This window comes from Lycium barbarum, chromosome 6 (genome assembly GCF_019175385.1).
Source record: "Lycium barbarum isolate Lr01 chromosome 6, ASM1917538v2, whole genome shotgun sequence".
NCBI lineage: Eukaryota > Viridiplantae > Streptophyta > Magnoliopsida > Solanales > Solanaceae > Lycium > Lycium barbarum.
Window position 1 is genome coordinate 8,565,431 of NC_083342.1, and position 24,601 is coordinate 8,590,031.

The window sequence follows — 24,601 nt, forward strand, 5'->3', positions numbered from 1 at the left end:
ATTTACACGGAGTTTGATATAGACGGAATAACAAAGAAACTTTAAATCACACACTTGCTATAAACAGAACAGTTCAAATTCTTTAAGAAGATCAAAAGAAATACAAGTATCCAAAGCTTCTAACGTTCCCTATGTACTAGCACCAAAAACAAACACATAGTATACACTAGGTCGGTTAAAAATTATGAGGACTTAGGTCAAATTTCAACGAAAGAAAAAATGCTAAGGTGATTTCTTTTCATCTATCTAAGTCTTAATAGATAGAGTTAACAGTATTTGCGCTAGCGGAAGGGAGCAGGTACTCGTGACACTAGTCGAGGTGCGCACAAACAGGCCACAAACAGGCCACAAACACCACAGTTATAACATAAAAACAAACATATAGTATACACTAGGTCGATTGAAAATCATGAGGTCTCAGGTTCAAATCATAGCAGAGGCAAAGACACGAGGTAATTTCTGTCCAAGCCTTGACGGAAAGAGTTACCGGATACTGTGTTGGTAGGAGATAACGGTACCCCTAGAACTAGTCGAGGTATGCATAAACCGTTGCAATTTGAAGTTGAAGCAGTGCGTAGTGGTACCTCAAGCATGGGGAGTAGTACATTTCTATTAAAAGAATAGTTTTGGCATTAGAGGACCCAGTCAGAATCTGTTAGGAATATTACATCTTTGAAGAGGGAGCACAAGGGCTCTAAATATCTTTGCAAAATAGGTGGATGAAGGGTATATTTACCTTTTCGATAGTCCAAGGGAATTTTATGTCCTTTTCTGTACCCCTTAGGCTTTTCTTTATAATATTAAATGTTTATGGCATTATATAACAATGAAAAACAGTAAGATATCCCAACATTGTATTGATGGAGGCAAGGTGACTAAATTCCTATTTGTTGATTTTCTCAAAGTAGTGAAAGCCCTTTTTGTTTCTAGTGCCAAAATGAGTGAAGGGAGTAGTTGGAGGGTGATGGCGACATATAATGTTTATGTCAATTTCATTTACGAAGCTCTTTAAGTAAAATATGAAACAATGATTAATCATTGAAAACGTACAAACATAAGAATGCATACAAAGGGAAAGAACAATTGCACTTATTCTTTTTTTTTTTTTTTTGGATAAGTAAGAATATAGTATTTCCTTTATAAACTATGAAATGTTATAAAATGAAGATAAAAGAGTCACAATATTAAAGGATGAAAACCATAGAAATAGAATGACAAAAGAGGAGAGATTTTTACTATTCTTCCAAAATGTGTTACAAGTGTATTTCATATGAAAACTTATGCCTCTATTTATAGTATTACATATGCATTCAATATATGAGAAAATGGAGGAACCATTAAGATGGTGGAGGAAAATGGAGGAATCATTAAGATGGTGGAGGAGAAGCATTATATTTGTGTATTGGACATCCATAATATATTTCATAACACTCCCCCTTGGATGTCCATAGATGATGTGCATCGTTAAAAACCTTATTGGGAAAAACCCTGTGGAAAAAATCCTCAATGAAGGAAAGAGAGTACACATATCTAGTAATACGCTTTGAGAGTTGCCTCATTAAAAACCTTACCAAGAAAACCCAACGGGACAAAACTTGGTTAAGGAAAAAAGAGTACAACACGTATTTCACTCCCCCTGACGAAGACCAATATTCAGATGTCGGAGTCTTCGCATTCCAATCTTGAATATCATTTTCTCAAGAGTTGAAGTTGGCAAAGATTTGGTGAACAAATCTGCAGGATTGTCACTTGAACGAATTTGTTGCACATCAAGATCACCATTCTTCTGGAGATCATGAGTGAAAAATAACTTTGGTGAAATGTGCTTCGTTCTATCACCTTTTATAAATCCTCCTTTTAATTGAGCTATGCAAGCAACATTATCTTCATATAATACTGTGGGTATTTTTGTATCACACTTCAAGCCACATCTTTCTCTGATGAAATGTATCACTGATCTCAACCACACACATTCTCTACTTGCTTCATGAATAACTATTATCTCAGCATGATTCGAAGAAGTAGCAACAATGGACTGCTTTGTGGATCGCCATGATATAGCAGTACCTCCGCATGTAAACAGATAGCCTTTGTTAGTATAAAAGAGACCCATATCGCTAGTTCCCTTCAGATATCGCAATATATGCTTAACTCCGTTCCAATGTCTTCGTGTAGGAGAAGAGCTATATCTTGCTAGCAAATTAACAGAGAACGCTATGTCAGGTCTTGTAGCGTTAGCAAGATACATAAGTGCACCAATTGCACTAGGATATGGTACTTCAGGACCAAGAAGCTCTTCATTTTCTCCTTGAGGTTGGAACGGATCTTTACTCACTTCAAGTGAGCGAACAACCATTGGAGTACTTAAAGGATGCACATTGTCCATGTAAAATCGTTTTAAAACTTTCTCAGTATAGGCAGATTGATGGATAAAGATCCCTTTTGCGAAATGTTCAATTTTCAGACCAAGACAGAGTTTTGTCTTTCCGAGATCTTTCATCTCAAATTCTTCCTTCAAATATTCAATCACCTCTTGGAGCTCTTCTGGAGTTCCAATGAGATTTATGTCATCAACATAAACAGCAAGTATAATGAATCCTGATTTTGTTTTCTTAATAAAAACACATGGACAAATGGCATCATTTATATATCCTTCATTTATCAAGTACTCACTTAGGCGATTATACCACATGCGCCCTGATTGTTTTAAACCGTATAATGATCTTTGTAATCTGATTGAATACATTTCCCGAGAATTTAAACCAAATGCTTCAGGCATTTTATATCCTTCAGGAATTTTCATATAAATTTCATCAAGTAAGCCACATAGGCTGTGACAGCATCCATCAGTATAAATAATGTGACATTTTCTGATGTTTGGACTGCTGGTCCAATAAACATTACGTTTACCAAGATGCATCATTTTACTTGGTAATTATTTCTACATCAACATGCTTTAAGAGACGTAGTACTCAGATCCTCACAATCTTATACAATATTGCGCGCCATATTGTATCAAAGATATCGTCGACAAGATATCATTTTGTATCGGTTCGCAATTCGACATAACTTACTGAGATCTCATCACTTCATCATTTTCAGGTACCTGAACCTCGCATAAGGTTTCATGAAGTGTTATGTCGTCGGCTCTTCAAGAGCATTTTGCCTCCTTATTATGATCATTTGCTCCTTCCTTTTTCAAGGATTATTATATTTAGAACCGATTGGTCTACCATGCTCCATGCATGTTGTAGACTCTGTCCTTCAGGGACATTAGGAGCATTTTGCAGATGAAATATGAAATAGTTGGGTCAGCAAATGCTTCCAGCATTTGACTTGAATTATCTGAGGATCATACTGATGATAATTCACAACATATTTCTTAGCTGCTTATTCTCTCCCCCTTATTTTAGTGACATATGTCCCCATTTTCTTTGAAAAAATTCATCTGTGTGCATCATGGTATATCCATTAATCATGTACCGCACATCAAATGCTAAAAGATGGAAATATCTAGTTTCTGACCCTGAACCAAATATGAGGGGAGAATTTATCAAAATTTATTGATCTGAAGCATACAAATGCTGTTGTATGCAATATATCATATCTCAGACCAACATCTGAAACTCTGTTCTCATAAGCAATGGTTTAGCTGTATTATGGAAGCATCTAATGCCAAACCAACTTAGATATAAACCAGCATTATCAAGATGGTTGTCTTGATTACGTATTCTGAAAATTGTGCTTCCAACTCAATCATTTTGAGCAAGCAACTTCGTAAATGTCAAACTGCCAGTTGACAATAAACATACATGTGACCGTTTCATAGATGCATCTATTTAAGACATCACATTGAAGGTGAAGGGCCCACATTCACCTTTTATATTTTTCAGAATTTTGGGGATTCAGTCCCAACATTAGCTGGTGTAATCAACTTATCATGAGAACAAGCAACACAAACAAATTTTTGAAGAATCTTCTAATTCTTCAATATGTTTTTAATACTCAATTAGCACATCAGATTTAAATCAGGACAACCAAAATGGTATTTCCAACTAATAAAATTATCTATATCCGTAAAACTTAAGTTTACCATGACGAGTGCTATTTATTTTAGTAAACTTCTGGTTTAATATTGCATGAGATTTTATGTCATAAACTTATGGTTTATTGTGACATGTGATCCATCATACTCGGGTAACGTTTCATATACATATTCCTTACCCGTAGTAACTTAAAAATATTCAATTTTTCAATCATTTGTAGTCCCAATGTGATGATAACCAATTTTATTGCTAGTAAACTTCAGGTTTACTACGATTTATAACAATTACGATCTGGGATAAATGGTGCAATCATGTATAACCTCTTCAAGAGACTTTAATTTATTTTTCATAATCAGATATTATTTGAACACTGTTGGTGTCATGATACTCGTAAACAAACAATTATCTCTTCTGGAGTCCTTGATTTTTGTATCACCAAATATTGCGTAGATACTGCTAGTATCATGGGAAACAAAATTGGTTAGACACTACTGGTGTCATGAAAGAAACAGTAATTAAATGGACATTATAAATTGTAAATTACGAAAAGTAAACATTAAGTTCTAACTTCAGTATTTCAAATGTCTCCTTCAAGAAGACTAGCCATTAACATCTGAATATTTTGTATCAAAGCAGCAATCACATAGTAATCACACCCTTCAGGAAAGGGATACACCAATGTTTATTTCCTTCAAGGAAATCAATAACAACTAACCATAATTTATCAATGTGGTTATAGTAGAAAGCACTTTACTCTGCTTCCTTTTTCTTTAAAATGATACTTTAATAAAATTATTCAAGATGTTTCTACATACGACAGGTACGTGTTGCAATGCCTTAATTTCATACCACACAATAAAATGTATATTCCTTGTATTTTATCTCTCTAGGAGATAGGTTGTGATATTTCTTCATTCACTTCGGGAAATGAATCCTGATTATTCAAATGTGCTTGCTATACGACACTCATCAATAACTCGTTATTTTCCTCAAGCACAAGAAGATATTGCTTCAGAATATTTCTCAAATATTTTACCGATTCTTTCTGCTTCATGAGTAAAGTTTAAAGTTCTACCACTTCGGGATTAAATTTTAAATGTTTACTACTTCGAGAGTAAATTTTAAGGTCTTACTACTTCAGGAGTAGATCTCGGAGTTATTTACTACTTCAAGAGTAAATTTCAGAATTCTACTACTTGGGGAGTAGAGCTCGGAGGTTACAACATTCGGAGTAGAGTTCAAAGTTTTGCTACTTCGGGAGAAGATTTATGAGTTTACTACTTCGGGAGTAAAGCATAGAATATTCGAAATATTTCTTCTCAATTATTCTACCTCTTCTGGAGTTGAGTCGTGATTTCTTCACAACCAAGAGCACGTCCATATTTATAAGCTTTACTACATACTATCACATTCACTTCAGGGAATAGATCCGTATTTGTAATATTTATTAGAAGTTTCATTCTTCAGGAATGAAATATATCTGAAAGTGGCTTAATCATATCAAATAATGATAGCTTAGTACCTCTTTTAACATATTGTTACTTCTGGAGCAAATCGAGGCATAAATATGATGTAGAGAAATTTTCTCTAACATATCTTTCAGAGTATACCTGACTTCAAAGCAATTATTACTTTAGGAGCTAATATGTAGCACCGTGATATATTAAATTTACAAAATTATTATAGAATAAATTTACATATTGATAGACAGTAACCAAAAATTGCATCAACCATAATTTTGATGCCTCATCACGTATTGCTTTTCAGGAGCAATAATGATTTCTCTTTATTCAAGTTCTGCCGAAGTGCTAGCAAATTTGTTTCTGCTCATAGTTAGAATCAAAGGTATATAACTTGAAGTATTCAAAAGATATAAATAAGGGGAGCTAGGGCATGACTTTAGCTGGACATGTTCAAGCAGTATAACAAAACATAGATTAGCCACTCCTAAAATGGGAATCCAGCCATATATAGATCAAAATATCCATGTTTATAACTTCAGCATACTCATCCATATATAAGATTGTTTCATACGTGAATTAAATTTGGATTCCAAATATGGCATATAAGCTTTCGTGATAAACATGGAACAACATAAAAGATGTTTTGGCTATTAGACATGGCAACGTGAAAAATTCAACATTCGATGACTAAAGTGTGTTTTATCTTGAAGAGTTTACAAAAGTATTCAGTGAATATATTGAAGAGTATTACTTACCTGGAACCCTCGCATAAAGCCACGGTATTATCAACACTTAAGGATGCTACTGACAACATTTTACTATCTCAATTGGTTAGACCTTCGTGCTGATAACGTGTTATAAAATGAAGCTAAAAGAGTCACAATATTAAAGGATGAAAACCATAGAAATAGAATGACAAAAGAGGAGAGATTTTTACTATTCTTCCAAAATGTGTTACAAGTGTTTCATATAAAAACTTATGCCTCTATTTATAGTGTTACATATGCATTCAATATATGAGAAAATGGAGGAACCATTAAGATGGTGGGGGAAAATGGAGGAACCATTAAGATGGTGAAGGAGAAGTATTATATTTGTGTATTGGACATCCATAATATATTTCATAACATGAAAGAAATTATTGATCACAGTAAATAGTACAAAAACATGAGTGCGTTAGAAGTTTGTGTCATTTTGGAATAGTCTGTGAAACGAGAACTGCCAAAATTTCACTTTCATTTTAGTCATTTTAAAAAAGGTATAATCAAGAAAAATGGTTGCTGGGATACTCAGATAAAGATGAAACTACTTCAAGGCTAACTACAGAATTATGAAGCACAAAAAAGGGGTTAAATTTAGCTAACTATTATACTTTTTTTCTTTTATTTTCCAGCTCATGTTACGCATTCATTTTGAGCCGCGATTAATTTTGATTCGGGTCGGAAAGCTCTACTTTGGGGGATAAAATGTTCTCTATCAGACTGGATATGACAACAGTTCCTTTTTAACATGTAATACTTTTCTAAAAAAATTTCCTAAATATGCCCTCTGACAAAGCTGATACTTAATACTTTTCAGTTGCAATTTACGCGACTACATTTAATTTTAATTAGTCAGTTATAAAAACGACAACTTTCTAAATTTGAAACAATTCAGCTTGAACTTTCCGATTTACGCTTAACGAGAAGCATTTAGCCAAACAAATATTATGAAATTTTAAGACAAGTACAAAGTGTGTAATAGCCACACACATATAATGACATATTTATGACATCACGTTTCAAAAGTATTTATTTCTTTCTTAAACCCTGTGTCCGTTCAAACTTTGCCACATAAATTGGAACAGCGGGATCCGAGTATTAAACATAAAAACACCTTGTTAAATGCGGCTTCTTCAATTACATCACAATCCTCTTTATTTCTCTATTGATAATCTCCAATTCGACTCAATACAACATTTTTGCTGCTATACAATCTAAATTTACACGGAGTTTGATATAGACGGAATAACAAAGAAACTTTAAATCACACACTTGCTATAAACAGGACAGTTCAAATTCTTTAAGAAGATCAAAAGAAATACAAGTATTTAGTATCTATGTTGCTAGGACTCTTTAAAATGCCCCCGCGTGTCGAGTCATCTAAAAGTAATGCATTTTTGGAGGAACAGACAGAGTTTGGCAACATTTTGGAGAGTCCGAGCAACATTTTGAGCACATTTAGTTAGATTTTTGAGCCAGTAAAGTTTCCAAGTACTTCTCCACATAATCCAGGCCACACTGTGTTTTCACGACTGGTAATACGGCGGGGACGTCCAGATAGAATTCTGAAACAGACCCGTCGAGCTTGCCCCAATGTTTAAGCTGGTCACGTGCTGCTTTAATGGCTGATCTTGTTGCACAATGGACCGAAGCTGCCAGAAGCAGTGGCGGTTCGCCAGATGCTGCAAAAAAGTAATCATATTAAGATTCAATGGCTTGTATGAACAAAGACGGATCCAAGGTTTGAAGTTTATGTGTTCCTACAGCCACCTCAAGTTAATATATAATAATAACTGGATTCATAGTCAACTATTTATAGATATTTAGTGAATTTTCTTAATATATATATAAGGTCTGGATAAAAGTTACTGGATTCCTGTAAACCCGTAGATTGTATTCTAGATCCACCACTGTATATGAATGGATATATATACACAGCGTCAATCCAATGTGAGATTTCACTCTTCTATTTCTCTGGCTGTATTCTAGGAATCACTTGAAACACGTTTGCAACATTCATGACCATCGCAGTTATAAAAGAACAAGCAATGAACTTGGAGGACTTGTTTGACAAAAGGGACGGGAAAGGAAATGAAGAAAGATTGATACCTTTGGATGAACACGTTTTTCGTGATGTCCACTGTTTACCATGTGAACATTGAAATTCTGAGGTATGGTGTCAATTGTTGGGATCTTGTATGTTCAAGTGCTATTCGAGACCATCAACCCGTCTTCATTTGTAAGATATTCTTCGTGCATGAAAAATCCAATTCCTTGAACAAAAGACCCCTCAATCTGCAATGAAAAGAAAGAAACAATTGCCAGTATTTACAACAAGAATAGACAGTTCTGAAGTTTGAATAACAGCTCGAATGCATGATGCACTTCTCAATTATATAAGGAAATCCTAATTACAAAATATAAAATCTACGACAAAGGGAAGAACCTGTCCCATGTCAACGGCTGGATTCAAGCTCTGCCCGCAGTCATAAATAATATCCGACTGAAAAATGGTGGTCTCTCCTGTTAGAATGTCAATCTCCACCTGTAAAAAGAGCTTTATTGTTACTTAGGCATATGAAGGTGCTGCAGAAGATATATTAGCTGCAAAGTGGTCCACAATCAGCTTTTCTGGACAAGTGTTGTGCACTCATATATAAGGAAAATTGATAATCATTGAGTACTATTCACTTTCAAGATGTCTTGGTGGTGAAATACTAGACAGGAGAGACTCCGTGTGGAGGTTCAAGTCCTCTTCAAGACATAATATCGGGATAAGAGAGCTTGGATTGAACTATAATGATATACCGATACAATCTGACCTCTTGGATTTGGAATAAATTTGGCAGCGGATCTCTATCTAATGAAGGGGGAGTCCGCTTTTAAATAGCCGACTGAAGCAGGGAAAGTTACCAAGACATGGGTGATGAAACCAGAAAAAGCAACAGAAACTAGTTTACCTCACTGACAGCAGCGCCAAAGTTCAAATAACTTTTGGAACCAGATTCTGGTACATAATAAGAATTTGCTGCTAAGTTTACCGCTTGCATTTGTGCCTGCAAAAAGAAGGGGGTGAGTGGGAGAGAACTGCAAAGTTAGATATTTAACGCACAAGCAAGAGTGGCTAATGGATTTAAACCAACAAATGGTTCCAAGCTACATACATGCAATTAATTCCCGTTAACTGAATCACTTTGTATGGTCTTCAAATTGAATTCAATTTCATAGTGACAGGTGGAACCGATTTCAACTAGTACTTTCCAGTATTTTATCGTCATTACTAATTTACTTTAGCATCTTTGGTATCATGAGTTTTGTTTGGACATGGCTACTTGTTAAGAACAAGGTAATCATTGATGATAAGGCGTTTCTTGCCAGGATAACATCTCAAGAAGACATATTCATAGGGACCAGTGGCGGACCTAGCCTTATAGAAGGGGGTTCATCCGAACCCCTTTCGGCGAAAAATTGCACTGTATATACAAGGTGAAAATTATTTTTTATGTATATATAGTAGATATTGAACCCCCTTAACTTCTTCATTTATGGCTTCTTTATATTTTTGAACCCCCTTGCCATAAATCCTGGCTCCGCCACTGATAGGGACTGCAACGAAAACTGTGTTAGTAAAAAATACTACAATATTGATTCAAACCAGAAAGTTAAAACAGTAAATAAATTAATTACAAAACCATGTCATGGCAAGCCACTGCCTTGAAAGCGATTTCGACTCAATAGGAATGCAAGGGCAAATCAACTTATTTTGCCTAGGAAGCCCAATTCTCATGTGTGCAAGGTCACTCTCTTGTTCTAGCCCACTTACTAACCTAACAAAAGACTTCTCATTATAAAGTGGAAAGAAAGACTTTCCACCACCAATGAGGGACATTTTGCATTTCATAAAGGACAAAGGAGAAGTGAGAGAAAAAGAACCCACAAGGAAACTTTGACGTTGCATTACCAATGAAGAAATTACTACACATAATTCCCACACACTGAAGTGATTGACAATGAACGGGTGACTTGCAGAGTTGAAATGTTGAAAGAAATGGAGGAGGTGGTCATATAGTGGGAAAACAAACCTGGCGAATCAGCATTGGCCAATCAACAGATCCATTTTGTTCCTGCAACTGTTTCTTCAGAGGGGTCAGTCTTTCAACCAAGACATTACAGCAAAGTCTAACTGCTTCACAGCTTGATTCCGATGTAGTGCTTCCCGCCGTAAACCCGCCTTGCACTACGCTTAAGGTGTCTGCTTGTACTACTCGTACTTTCTCCACAAGGTCTTCGACCCAACTACTTTCGATTAAACCGAGAGCATAGGCAGTCATCTGCTTAACCTTTGTCCATAGCCCTTGGCCAATTTCGACCCCTCCAACCTCTACAACAATCGATCCGTCTTGCAAAATACTGACTTTTCCTGGGGTCGGCCGTTGCATAACTTCATACACGATTGGCACTCGAGAAATACCCCTTTTCTTCCATGTGTTTTTCTGGTTAAACTGTTCTATCATCTTGCTTCGTTGGAAAAAGTTTGAGGACATGGCCAACTTATCCATGATACTAGGCAATGTATATTCTCCTGCTGATACAATGTTATCATAGAAAAAGTTAAGGCTTTCAAATGTATGAACATTTTTATTTCTTACAATATCCACCTCCATTGACAGTAAACTCGATACATGCTCTACTATAACTTCGGCGATATAAGATCTTTGCACCTCCCCAGGAGCCCGCATAGCCGATTTGCTGGAAAGATTCGTCTTGCATACTTTTACATCAAAAGATAAGGCACCCCAGTCATATTTTTGTAGTGCTCTAATCACATTTAATGGTACAAGGGGGCTTATATCTTCCGTGATCCCGGCATTTATCAATATATCAAGATGTAATGCTGTGATCTTTCCACTCGACTTGAATCCTACACTGTATGTTACTTTCATCGGGTGTCGCCCTCCTGTCACTATCATGTCAGTGTTCCGATTGACATACATCCTGACAGGTCGTCTTAACTTGTATGCTGCAAGTGCACAGGCTGTGGAAACCTGTTTCAAATAGTTGATGTCACAAAGTAACACTACACTAATTATGTACCAAAACTTAATTATGTAGATTGTAAATTCTTTATTAGTATTACTACGTATTTTTTTCCAATATACTCACAGGCATTGCTCTTTCTGCCTTGCCCCCAAAGCCACCTCCAACCCGTCTTGTAATTACACGGATATTGTGTTCGGGAACACCAAGGCAACTGGCAATCACTTGGTGCGCGTTCTCAGGGGACTGGCTTGAAGCATAAACAACCATGCAGTTGTCTTCATCTGGAATAGCAAGGGCAGTCTGTGTCTCCACATAAAAATAGTACTCGGAACCAAGCCTTATCTGAAAATGATTATTAAAAGAACTGATCAGTAATAAATATGAACCTTTAAGTACATCTATAGTTAGACATGCTAGATCACCCATCCAGGAATCAAAATCTGGGAGGTTGAAGTGTGTGACCCTCTCATCTAACAGCTTCAGTTGTTAGATGGAGCTGACATGCGGGCTTAATTTTTTTTTAATAATTGGTGGCAGTGAGACTCGAACCTAGGACCTCTGCCTGCTCTAATGTCATGTTTAAGTGTGTGACCATCTCATTTAAAAGCTTAAGCCGTTAGAGAAAACACTCTTTTATTTACTTAGTTATATCTCCAACACAGGAAACCATTGAAACAAATATGAAGAGAAGAGAAATCAAAAGTACCTCAGAGGAGAGAATCTTGTGATCAGCTTCAACCATACCTTTTGAGAAATCACCAACCTGTTTTGGATATAGAAATGGTGGGATTTGGAAAAAGCTAGATTTCTCAACAGTTTCCTCAACGGTTCAAATGGGAGAATCTATATTTGCAGTGTCGTATTCAACGAGGGCCGTTCTTGCAGCCACATCAGCATCCCTCTGACAGTCAGCAACCTGTTTCATTCGACCACCACATCGAACAACATAAGGAAATAGTTCAGAATAACTAATGTTTCATAAATCCAATCCCAGCAGGAGGAAACTTGAAGTGACTCACCACAACTGCAATTCTGTCTCCAGCGCATCGGGCGAGGTCGTCTGCAAATAAGGGCTCGGGACCAAAGCCTAACCTAGCTCCTACGTTTGCCCCTCCACTTGGGATATCTTTAAAAGTAATAATATCAGTGACTCCATCCGTTAACTGATTAGACCCAAGGTGGATTCCCTTTACAGCTGCTAATGGTTTTGTACTGTAGATAAACTCCATGCAGGCAGTTTGGTGGTGACGGAATGTCATCTACATAAACAGCTTCACCTGCAAAATGTTACATAAACCAGCACATTTGAAGTCCGGAATATTGCAGACATGAAGTTATCATTAAACTGATATACAGATAACCTATTTGTGTTAGAAAAATAAAAGCACGGCAAGAGGAATACGAAAAAATGAGGGCAACAAAAAACGAGAAGAAATGACCAAAACAACTGATCTAAAAGCATGGCAAGAGGTATGAAACATTGGATTTAACATGCACAAGATGAAATAAAATATTAAAAGGCGAGAACAAACCAGCAGCTTGCATGGCAGCTCCAACCTTCTTCATCGGTTCACCTACTGGATAGTACTCGGTACTTGATTCCACAACCTGCTTAGCAGAAGAGAGTAGTGTTTGTTTTCTCCCCTGACTAACGCAACCATCATTACTACTTTTGGAAACTTTCTCAACCGAGATATCATTAATTCCAGCGAGTGAACCACCAGAAATAGCAGAAAGAACATCAGTGAAGGGATAGAGAAACTCGAAAACATAACTGACGGCCAAGCTTGATCTGTATTCAGGGTGTAAAGTGCCATCTTCCGGTACGACTGCTAGTTTGACTAATTTAAGTGCTTCCTACAAAACACGTACGTTTAATTTTTTCCCAGTTAGATATTCCTCTACCTTTTTGGCCCTTGTTGTGTGTTTTGTGCCATAAGCACCAAACGCCAACTGGATATCGTTTATCAGGACGCCGTTCTGGCAGAGAGAAACATCAGCCCTGAAAGCAGAATTTACATATGCCAATGCATTCCCGTGAGGTCGTGGAGCAGATCGATAGGTTTCAAACAAAAGTTTAGAATTTGGATCTTTCTTAAATGGGATCGAAACACTTAGAAGCACAGTCCTGGAGTCTAGAGGTGGTCTCGATAATAATTCCTCCCATGTGAGCTTTGCAAGTCCATGAACGGTCATCAAGTTAACAGTAGCGCAAAGCCCGAGAAATAATGTAGCAATATCCGAAGGAAAACCGTTCTTCTGCGCCATAACCAAATTACCTCCCACACTAGCTGAGTTTCTAACAAATGGCGAAGCAATCTTTTCCATGTGGTAAGCCAGCTTTTGGGACACCAACTGCCCATGCGGACCCACATTGACTTTATTTTCCTCTTTCAAGAATGAAATAAGTTTAGAGATAGTCACGGTTGCTCCAAGCGCCATAACCAAATTACCTCCCACACTAGCTGAGTTTCTAACAAATGGCGAAGCAATCTTTTCCATGTGGTAAGCCAGCTTTTGGGACACCAACTGCCCATGCGGACCCACATTGACTTTGTTTTCCTCTTTCAAGAATGAAATAAGTTTAGAGATAGTCACGGTTGCTCCAACTTCAATGCCTGTCTGATCTCTTTTGATTACTGAGAGTTCAGGAATGTACCTGAGGTCAACATAATGATCGTATCGTTGAGTTTCCTTATAATAACCTGTGCTGGTATTACCAACGACTAGTTTAAAGCTTACACCATTTTCCGTCAAGTTGGAGTTCAACAAGCTCTGTAGCTCCTCAATGGAAACAGGACTGTACCAAGGGTACCTTGAGGAGTCCAAAGTCATGGCAGATTCGCTTTTCAAGAACTCAGGATATGTACTAAAATTCTTTGTTGGATCATAGGGAGGTAGTTTACTTACTTTCGTTTCCTTGGAATCTCCCTTTTTCCAAAAAGAATTGAACCCCAAATCCTCTATATCGACATCAGCAGCAAAAGTCTTGCAGGTATCAGCAATGGGTCGGTATCCAGTGCACCGACAAAGGTTCCCGGATATGGCCTTTTCAGCTTCGGATGAAGTAAGATTAGAGAATCCCGGTGGAGGATCGTGTTTCTTTCCTTTTTCAGCATTGACAAGAGCCGAGAAAAACGACATACACATGCCAGGAGTGCAAAAGCCGCATTGAGAAGCGTGGAAACCGGCAAATCTTTCATGAATAGAGTGGAAACCATCTCTTGTGTTCCCAAGGCCTTCACTTGTAGTAATCGAACAACCATTTAAGCTGCAAAGAAGTGTAAGGCACGAACTCACGCTAAAATCTTCGACCTTTTTAAGCTTGGGATCATACTTCGATAGCAGAACAACACAAGCCCCACAACCACCTGTAACCATACAAATAAGTTATGTTCTTTCTGAACCCAAAATTGAGAATTTTTAGCAAATACTTGTGAAAGGGGCATATTTCCGGTTTTGATTAAACAACTAAGGCTAACGGAATAACAGAATCGGAACCAGATTAAAGATGGAAGGCGAACAAATGATACACCTCTAAAAGGTTTATGAAGGAAATAGGATTTCCATCTAGTCTAAATCAGCAACAATGAACTAAAAATCTCATTTAACATGTAATCTATATATGTTTGAAAAACTAAGGAAGTTAAGCCATTTTATTTCATTGTATCAGAAAAGTAATTCTACATTGGAAACTACAGTAGTTAGCCAAGTATGAAAATCAGTTACACACAGTGAAACCTTAAACGCCTTTTTTGTCATTTTGATAAGTAACCTTAACTCTTAAGATTCAGACTAATTGAAAAGAAAGGATATATTGTTTTAGAGACTGATTGAACAACTCCCAATAAGCCATAAGGAAAAAGGGAAAAGGAATTAAACAAAGGCGTTCACTATGAAACTAAAAACTCCATTTCCTTTATATGGAAAAAGAAAATTAAAAAGTTTGCAATCCACAGTTAAGAGAAACCAATATGTAATTGAAAGATTTCATTGCCAGAAAACATCAAGCATCCAATGGTCTGGTTAATCCATTATATGCTATGTATCGGAGAGGACCCCCTTCTCAAGACTCAAACTCGAGACCTCTGTTTAAGGGGAAAGAAACTTTACCGTACCACTCCCACTCCCTCCACACCCTTCGGTGTTCAAAAAACACTTAGGGTATGTTTGATATGATGGAAAATGTTTTCCTATATTCTCCTGTTTGATTGCACTTAAATCTTGCAAAATGTTTTCCTATGGAAAATAAAAATAGGAGAAAATGTTTTCCATAAAAAATTGAGGGAAATTTTCCCGATTAATAAAATCGAAAAGGGTTATATTTGCCTTTGTACTCTCACAAATAAGCTTCATTTGACCTTCGTTATACTTTTTTGATAAATTTAAACTGTCATCCAACTTTACGACTATATTTGCCCCTCATCCGTTAAATCTCATGTCCCACCTAAATTTTCCTACGTGGCACCTACATGTCATTTTTTTTTCCAATTAAATCTGGTCACCCATTTAAAAAAAAAATTAACCCGCCCACCCGATGAAACCCGGCCCACTAAAAGATGTACATAGACTCCTCCTCCATTTTCTTGTTCTCCTCTGCTACTGCCCCCATTAATGGAGCTCTGCATTTCTTCACTTCCATGGCTTTTTCTCGACCCCAAATCCCTGTTTCTTCACTTTCTACTTAACAACAATGATAACTCAGAAGATGAGTTTGATTTCTCTTTTGGATTTTCTAACTCAGTTACGAATTCTTCGTTTGGAGATGTTAGGTTTGCTCTGAATTTCCTACCTTATTTGCATTCAACCATAATTGTGTCTTACTTCAAAAATGATTTCTCGGTATAAAAGTATTTCTTTGTGGAAAAAATTCTACCATATGTATCCTTTTCTTAGAGGAGAAATTTTCGACTTCTATTAGATTTTTCTTCTCATAAACAACTCAATAGCATGCACAATGTAGTCTTTAAAGAGTCTCATCTAGGGATAAATTATTTTCTCAATAGTTTTTATATTTTTATATTAAATTTTTCAATATGTAAATCAATTGACCAAACCATATTATAGTATTATGTCTTTTTTATTATGTTTTCCCTTTCCTTCAAAATCTATAATTGTTAGTTTCCGCTTGACACCATAATTATTTCGATCCCAATAAGAAGAAGTAGATTCTTCCGATACTCTCAAGGTAATAAAATTGCTTGAAGATTAAAGAATTTCTAGAATTGCAGTTTATTCCATCAATCTTATTTTGTTTCTATTAGTTGTAATTTTAGAGCTTAATTCCCTGTGCAACGAGAGGAATCTGTTAGCTGACACTTCAAAAATTGTTGAAAAGAACAAATCCAAGGACGATTTGAGAAAAATCGTCACTGATGAACTTATTTGGTGGGTCGGGTTAAATTATTTTAAATGGGTGATTTGATTTAATTGAAAAAATGACATGTAGGTGCCACATGGGAAATTTAGGTGGGGACATGAGATTTAACGAATGAAGGGCAAGTATGGCTCTAAAGTTGAATGGCAAGGGCAAATTTATCAAAAAAAATATATAATCAAGGTTAAATATAACTTATTTGTGAGAGTATAGGGACAAATATGACCCTTTTCCATTAATAAAAACATATCAACGCATTCCCCAAACCCCTTCCCCATACTCGCCCCACCACACCCCCACCCACCTTACCTTGCACCACTCCCTCCGATTTTTCTTTCTCATTTTATTTTATTTTTACAAAAAATGGAAAAAAAATCAAAAAAGATTTTTTTAAAAGTTATTTGTTTTTGTTTTCTACACTACCTAGACCCACCCCCACCCTAAAAAAAAGTTATGTTCTTGGCTAGAGTTAGTCGAGATGTGCGCAGACTAATCCGAGCACCAAAGTTATAACACAAATACACTAGGTCGGTTGAGAATCTGTAACACCTCGTAGCTTCTGGCGAAGGTTTGACTCATAAGATTATAATATAATGGAACCAATATGAGGGTTATAGGAAGTGTTTTGAAAACCAATCAAGTCATAAGAAATGTCTTTGGGCAAAGCAAAGTTGGAAGCCACTCTACGGGGCATGTTTGCAAGTGAGTTTATAGAAGGTTTTACTTCCAACGACCATAACCCCTCTATTAATTTGGAATTTGGGAAAACTTCCTTGATGAAAGTTGTAGCCCTTTGAAATAGCTTTCCAACGGTATATTATGGGTCTTGAACGGAGCTATGTACAAGAAGTTATGCCTATTTTACCAAACACTGTGCAGAACCGACACCCGTCGTTTCTCGGGGCGAGTGAGGGCGCGTGGGAGAGCCAGTCTTCAGTCAATTTCAGTCAGCCAGTCAATTTCAGTCAGCCAGTCTTCAGTCAATTCAATAGACATTCAATTTAGTATCTCAGCAGTTTAGTAGTCATGTATTCATTCAGTTCAGTAACCACGTGTCCTTGATTTCAATGGTAATTGGGATGACCACCTGCCTCTTATTGAGTTTACTTACAAAAATAACTACCATGCTAGTATTAGGATAACACTGTTGGAAACCCTTTTAAGCAAATGTGTAGATCACCAATTGGTTGATTCGAAGTTGGTGAAGCAGAGTTGTTAAGATCAAATTTGGGTTACCAGGTTATAGAGAAAGTTAAGTTAATACAGGAGTGTTTGAAAATGGCTCAGGGTCACCAGAAGTCTTACACAGATGTGAGGCGAAGGGACTTAAAATTTTCAGTAGATGATTGGGTGTTCCTTAAAGTCTCACCCATGAAGGGTGTCATGAGATTTGGCAAGAAAGGCAAACTCAGCCCCAGATATATTGGACTGTACAAAATTCTACGAAAGGTCGGACTAGTATCTTATGAACTTGAGTTGTCACAAGGATTGGCTACTGTACATCCCGTGTTTCATGTGTCCAAATTGAGGAAGTGTGTAGGAGACTTGTCGTTGGTTGTTCCTACTGATACTATAACAGTTAAGGATAGTTTGATGTATGAGGAGATCCCCATAGCCATTCTTGACCGTCAGATTCGCAAGTTGAGGACTAAGGAAGTAGCCTCAGTGAAAGTCCTGTGGAGGAGTCAGAAAGTTAAGGAAGCTACATGGGAAGCCGAGGAGGATATGAAATCCATCTACCCACACTTGTTTCAGCCCGCAGAAGAGATTTATGATGAAACATCAAGATTTTGAGGTATGTAAGCTTTCTTTTCATGCTTTTGGTCGTGTGTGGCCAATTTATAATGCTATTGTGATGTAGCCCTGTGAGGCAATGATATTATGGGCTGTTGTGACAGGTTGGTAGTGCCAGATTACAGGGGAAACTCTGGCGAAATTTTTGTAGAATCTTGAATGTTATCATTAGAGGACGTATGTTCCAACAGAGGGGGAGAATGTTACACCTAGGAAATTTCTCCGTTAGCATACCGCGAATAGACCCACGAAGGGTATGACGTATACGACATGTTGATGAGTAAGGAGTAATATTTAATGATTCTAAATGAGATTTCAAAGACATTTGAGGTAGGAGACGAAAGTTGTTAAGGAAAGCGAGGTATATGTTGTGTGTTGGGCAAGAATTACGAGTATCGACATAATGATGGCTTAATGACATTTTGGAGAAGAGTTATAATGTCCCTTATGTATTCATGCCTCACGTTTCACGCTCAAGTTCATGTATTCGCTATTCATGTCCATGTTTAGGCACTGACGCTTTCATGAAACTATGTCATGTCAGTTTCCATGCCCTATGTCATGTTATGTCTCATGTTCCACGCTCATGTCAGCTATCCAGTGCCCATGTTCATGTCTCAGTATTCACGCTTCCATGTAATTATGTCATGTTAGTTCAGTCTCCATGTTGCATGTCATGTTTCCTTCACGTTCAAATAGTCAAGCCATGTCCAGCCATATTCTTAACCATGACCCATCATTCGAGGACGAATGATCCCAAGGGGGAGATATTATAACACCCCGCATCTTGGAACTGAGTTTAAGCTCATATTATTAGAGTTCTAGTGGAAACATTGAAGGTTTGAACGTTTTGCGAAAATGGTTGATAGGCCTAGTTCGGGCCGCAATAACTCCTTGATCGGTTTGGAATTTTGGAAGGTACTATCAATGAAGTTGTAGTACGTAGAAATACCTTTCTAACGATATAAGGACCAAGCCAATCAGAGATCGAAGCAAGGAGATATGATCGTCTCAATATGACTAATAGTAAGGCACTTGAAATCCTATAGAATCGGCTAAGTTTTCGATACGTCTGCCTTCCAGTCAAATTTCATGAAAATCCGTTGGGAATTTGAGAAAACTTCCTTGATAAAAGTTGTAGCCCTTTGAAATAGATTTCCAACGGTATCTTACGGGGGTCAAACGGACATCTGTGCAAAGAGTTATGCCAATTTTACTGAAGCCTGTTCGCTGGAAATTCTGCCAGCGTAACGGTGACGTTACGGACCGTAACACGTGTTACGGGCCGTAACAGTGGACCGTAACGTCCCGAAAATTTCCAGAACCTCACTGGAAATTTTCACGGAGGTACGGTACCAAGTTACGGTCCGTACCTCGTGTTACGGGACCATAACAGTGGTCGTATCTTGGTCCGTATGTACGTTTCGGGTCACCTGACTTCGGGAGGCCATAACCCTATCATAACTTGGGAATTTGGGAAAACTCAAAGAACGAAAGTTGTAGATAATTGAAATACCTTTGCAACCATAGGTTGTGGGTTCAAAGTAGACATCGGGATAGGGAGATATGGACGTTTTAAGACAGAAAGGTCCCAACCCATTTTCAAGTTGGGTCAACCCATTTCCCCTTAGTATATAAGGGAAATGTAACCCTAGCAGCCCCATTTTTTCCCACAACTTCAGATTTTAGAGAGAGGAAGTGAGAGAGAAGGGAAATTAGAGAGAGAAAGTAGAAAATCAACCAAGTTTAAGGCCCCGAATCCCGAAGCTCGTGAAGGATAAAGTGTAGTACAAGTTGTTGCCGTCATTCTAAGCTACGGATCGAACTTCTGGGTGTTGATTTCGTGATTACTACTCTTGAAAGGTAATGTTTCTACTCCCTAATCATTTATGGTTGTGAATTGATGAATTCTTGGGAGAATAATAATTGGGTTTGATGAAGAGAATTATATGAACTATGCTAGGGTTGTTGGATTGTTGACTTGGGATTGTTGTATTCATATGGTTGATGAAGAATGATGTTAATTACATCTAATTGAGATGGTAGAATTATCTAGGAGTAATAGAATGTGGATTGGGTGAAGAAAACACCATTAATGAGGGTTATAGAGCTTCATGCCCACTAAGTGTTTGATAAAATGCTTAGATGAACAAAACATGGATGTTGTTGCTAATATAGAATCTCTATGGCTTGTATTGCTATAGATTGAAGTTGAAGGGATTGAAGGACATTGTGATACGCTCAAAAGCGGGAAGTTAAGGTATGTAGAACTTCCATCCACATGTGGGAATCTCTACGTTCTTCCCCATGTTCCGTTTCGTAAAATCTATGAAGTTCAAATCGTAGGGCATTAAACCCAACATATTGGTAGCCCGTAATTATGTATGTATGTACATGAATTCCGTATCTATGTTCGTTATTGTATTCCTAATCTTCCATTACGGACATTAGGGATCCTAGCTTAATCCATGAATCATGAATTCTTCCTCATGTGTTCTCATTATGTTCATATGAAACTGCATGAGTTATTTTGCAAGTTATAAACATGTTTTCAAGTCAACTACAAATATATGATTATGAACTATTGTATTACTCATGAATCAAGAACATGTTTGCAAGACTATGACAAGTCATCTTATGAAACTATTTTACAAGTTATTTCATGAAACCATGTTTACAAGATTATTTCATGAAACCATGTTTACAAGATTATTTCATGAAACCATGTTTACAAGCTATTTCATGAAACCATGTTTACAAGTTATTTCGTGAAATCATGATTTCAAGACAAGTACAAGTAAATTCACGAAAATCATGGGCTTCTTAGCCAAATATATTATGTTTATGTTTTTGGGAGTTGCACAAATTACCGAGAAGGCTCAGATAGCCTGAAACTACGGAGCCACCGTAGGACAAGGATCGCTCCGCCCAGATAGGACGATACCTTAATTTTACACTGAATGGATCCATCAGGTACCTTACTACCTTATACTCAGGCAAGGTATGAGGGCTCTACTGGTCCGGCGAGGTACCAGACTCCACGTACCCACGTGGTAAATTACTACCTTATACTCTGGCAAGGTATGAGGGCTCTGCTGGTCCGGCGAGGTACCAGACTCCACGTACCCACGTGGTGATATGATATGATATGATACGTCGGTTTATGAAATTCTCTCCCTACTTATCATGTTTTACTCATGTTATAAATATATATATATACTCATGCCCATGCACATGTTCATGTCCAAGTTTTCAGTTTCAGTTCTTATCATGTTGTTCTATGTCCCATGTTGTTTCTCTCGGTTGCTTTACATACCAGTACATTCAATGTGCTGACGTCCCCTTTTTATTGCCCGGGGGCCTGCATTTCACGATGCAGGTACTGATATACAGGACGACACATCTGCTCAGTAGGACAACATTCGTATCAGCTTATTGGTGAGCCCCATCTCATTCGGGGTTTAGTCAACTTTTATCTTATGATTAATTATGCATCTAAAGGTATGTTGGGGGCCTTGTCCCAGTAAGTATGTTTTCCAGTCAGACTCATGATAGAGGTTTCATAGACTAGACAAGTCAGTTATGTTATGTCAGACATTCGGAGTCGTATAGCCATTTTGGCTCACTCATGTTTAAACAAGTATTGTATTAAGTATTATGACTTACCATATTTTATAAAGGCTCATCATGCATTCACATTATAATTACGCTCATGTATGCCTCATGATAGTTCAGCAAGCCATGTGGTTCGCTCGGTCACATGCAGTCAGGCACCGAGTGCCGTGTTACGTCCAGGCCATGGTTCGGGGCGTGACAAAAATACCATTAATGAGGGTTATAGAGCTTCATGCCCACCAAGTGTTTGATAAAATGCTTAGATGAACAAAGCATGGATATTGTTGCTAATATAGAATCCCTATGACTTGTATTGCTATAGATTGAAGTTGAAGGGATTGAAGGACATTGTGATACGCTCAAAAGCGGGAGGTTAAGGTATGTAGAACTTCCATCCACATGTGGGAATCTCTACGTTCTTCCCCATGATCCGTTTCGTAAAATCCATAAAGTTCAAATCGTAGGGCATTAAACCCAACATATTGGTAGCCCGTAATTATGTATGTATGTACATGAATTTTGTATGTATGTTCGTTATTGTATTCCTACTCTTCCATTACGGATATTAGGAATCCTAGCTTATCCATGAATCATAAATTCTTCCTCATGTGTTCTCATTATGTTCATATGAAACTTATGAATTTATTTTGCAAGTTACAACCATGTTTTCAAGTCAATTACACATATATGATTATAAACTATTGTTATTACTCATGAATCAAGAATATGTTTACAAGCTATTTCATGAAACCATGTTTACAAGTTATTTCGTGAAATCATTATTACAAGACAAGTACAAGTTAATTCACGAAAATCATGGGCTTCTTAGCCAACTATATTATGTTAATGTTTTTTTGGGAGTTGCACGAATTATCGAGAAGGCTCAGATAGCCTGAAACTATGTAGCCACCATAGGACAAGGATCGCTCCGCCTAGTTAGGACGATACCTTAATTTTACACTGAATGGATCCATCAGGTACGTTACTACCTTATACCCTGGCAAGGTATAGGGGCTTAACTGGTCCGGCAAGGTACCAGACTCCACGTTCCCACGTGGTGATATCATATGTCGGTTTATGAAATGCTCTCCCTACTTATCATGTTTTTACTTATGTTATATATATACATATGTACTCATGCTCATGATCATGTCCAGGTTTGCAGTTTCAGTTCTTATCATGTTATTCCATGTCCCATGTTATTTCTTTCGGTTGCTTTACATACCAGTACATTCAATGTGCTGACGTCCCCTTTTATTTCCCGGGGGCCTGCATTTCACGATGCAGGTACTGATATACAGGACGACACGTCTGCTCAGTAGGACAGCATTTGTATCAGCTTATTGGTGAGCCCCATCTCATTCGGGGTTTAGTCAACTTTTGTTTTATGATTAATTATGCATCTAAAGGTATGCTGGGGGCCTTGTCCCAGTAAGTATGTTTTCCAGTCAGACTCATGATAGAGGTTTCATAGACTAGACAAGTCAGTTATGTGATGTCATACATTTGGAGTCGTATAGCCATTTTGGCTCACTCATGTTTAAACAAGTATTTTATTAAGTATTATGACTTACCATGTTTTATAAAGGCTCATCATGCATTCACGTTATATTCCGCTTATGTTATGTATCATGATGATTCAGCAAGTCATGTGGTTCGCTCGGTCACATGCAGTCAGGCACCGAGTGTCGTGTTACGTCCAGACCATGGTTCGGGGCGTGACAGAATCATGAGATTGCATGTTCAAATCTCAATAGGGGCAAAAACACTAAGTGATTTCTTTGTATTTATCCAATATTGATGGATAGAGTTACCCGATCACTAGGTACCTAGAGAATTAGTCGATGTGCACGCAAGTTGACTCAAACGTGAAAGTTGACCAAAAAACATATGGTATACATGTAACAATGGAAAAAGTTCGGAGAATTACCTTCACCACAACCAAGCTTAGGACTCTTGAAACAAGTTTCAGAGCGCAAGAACTGAAGTAAAGTTGTAGAAGGATCAATACATGGTAACTCAAACTTCTCTCCATTAACTGCAAAAGCCAAGTTCCCATTTCTATGTGTTTTCTCCATTAATATAACAGCTCCTTAAAATCAAGATTCTTGACGCACACCCTTTATTAAAATCTTGTCTTTTTTCTACTTTGTTTCTTTTACTTTCTCAGCTGAAAACTATGAGAAGTACTGAAAGACAAAGCAAGAATCTTGAATTGTATGAATGGGGTGTCCAAATTCTTGCTTTTAACACAAAAGCTTTATGATCACATTTGCAAAATGGTCAACAAACATCATTACTACTTAATATAAGGGACAATTCTAGATTTATTTTGTGGTTCTTGTCCATTGGTCTAAATTACTGTCTTTGGACTGACTTTTCAAGCTCACCTATACGCTTTGTCCTTTGATATGAAACTTCAAGCTTTTGTACTTTTTGCATTGGAGCATCACTTATCACTTTCTTCGGATCACATTAGAAAATAGTGACTTATAACTCAAAGTC

At 37.3% G+C, this 24,601-nt stretch overlaps 1 protein-coding gene across 1 annotated transcript; it reads right to left on the reverse strand.

The window, feature by feature from the left end:
* Nucleotides 1-7,408: 7,408 nt before the first annotated feature.
* On the reverse strand, nt 7,409-24,333 carry LOC132600694 (indole-3-acetaldehyde oxidase-like). Its single transcript, XM_060314019.1, is given in 12 exon segments — nt 7,409-7,952; nt 8,233-8,236; nt 8,380-8,565; nt 8,717-8,815; nt 9,231-9,326; nt 10,353-11,315; nt 11,434-11,652; nt 12,017-12,226; nt 12,330-12,534; nt 12,536-12,587; nt 12,843-14,681; nt 24,027-24,333. Coding segments are annotated over 12 exon segments (4,245 nt in total). The 5' UTR covers nt 24,175-24,333; the 3' UTR covers nt 7,409-7,728.
* Between the last annotated feature and the right edge of the window lie 268 nt (nt 24,334-24,601).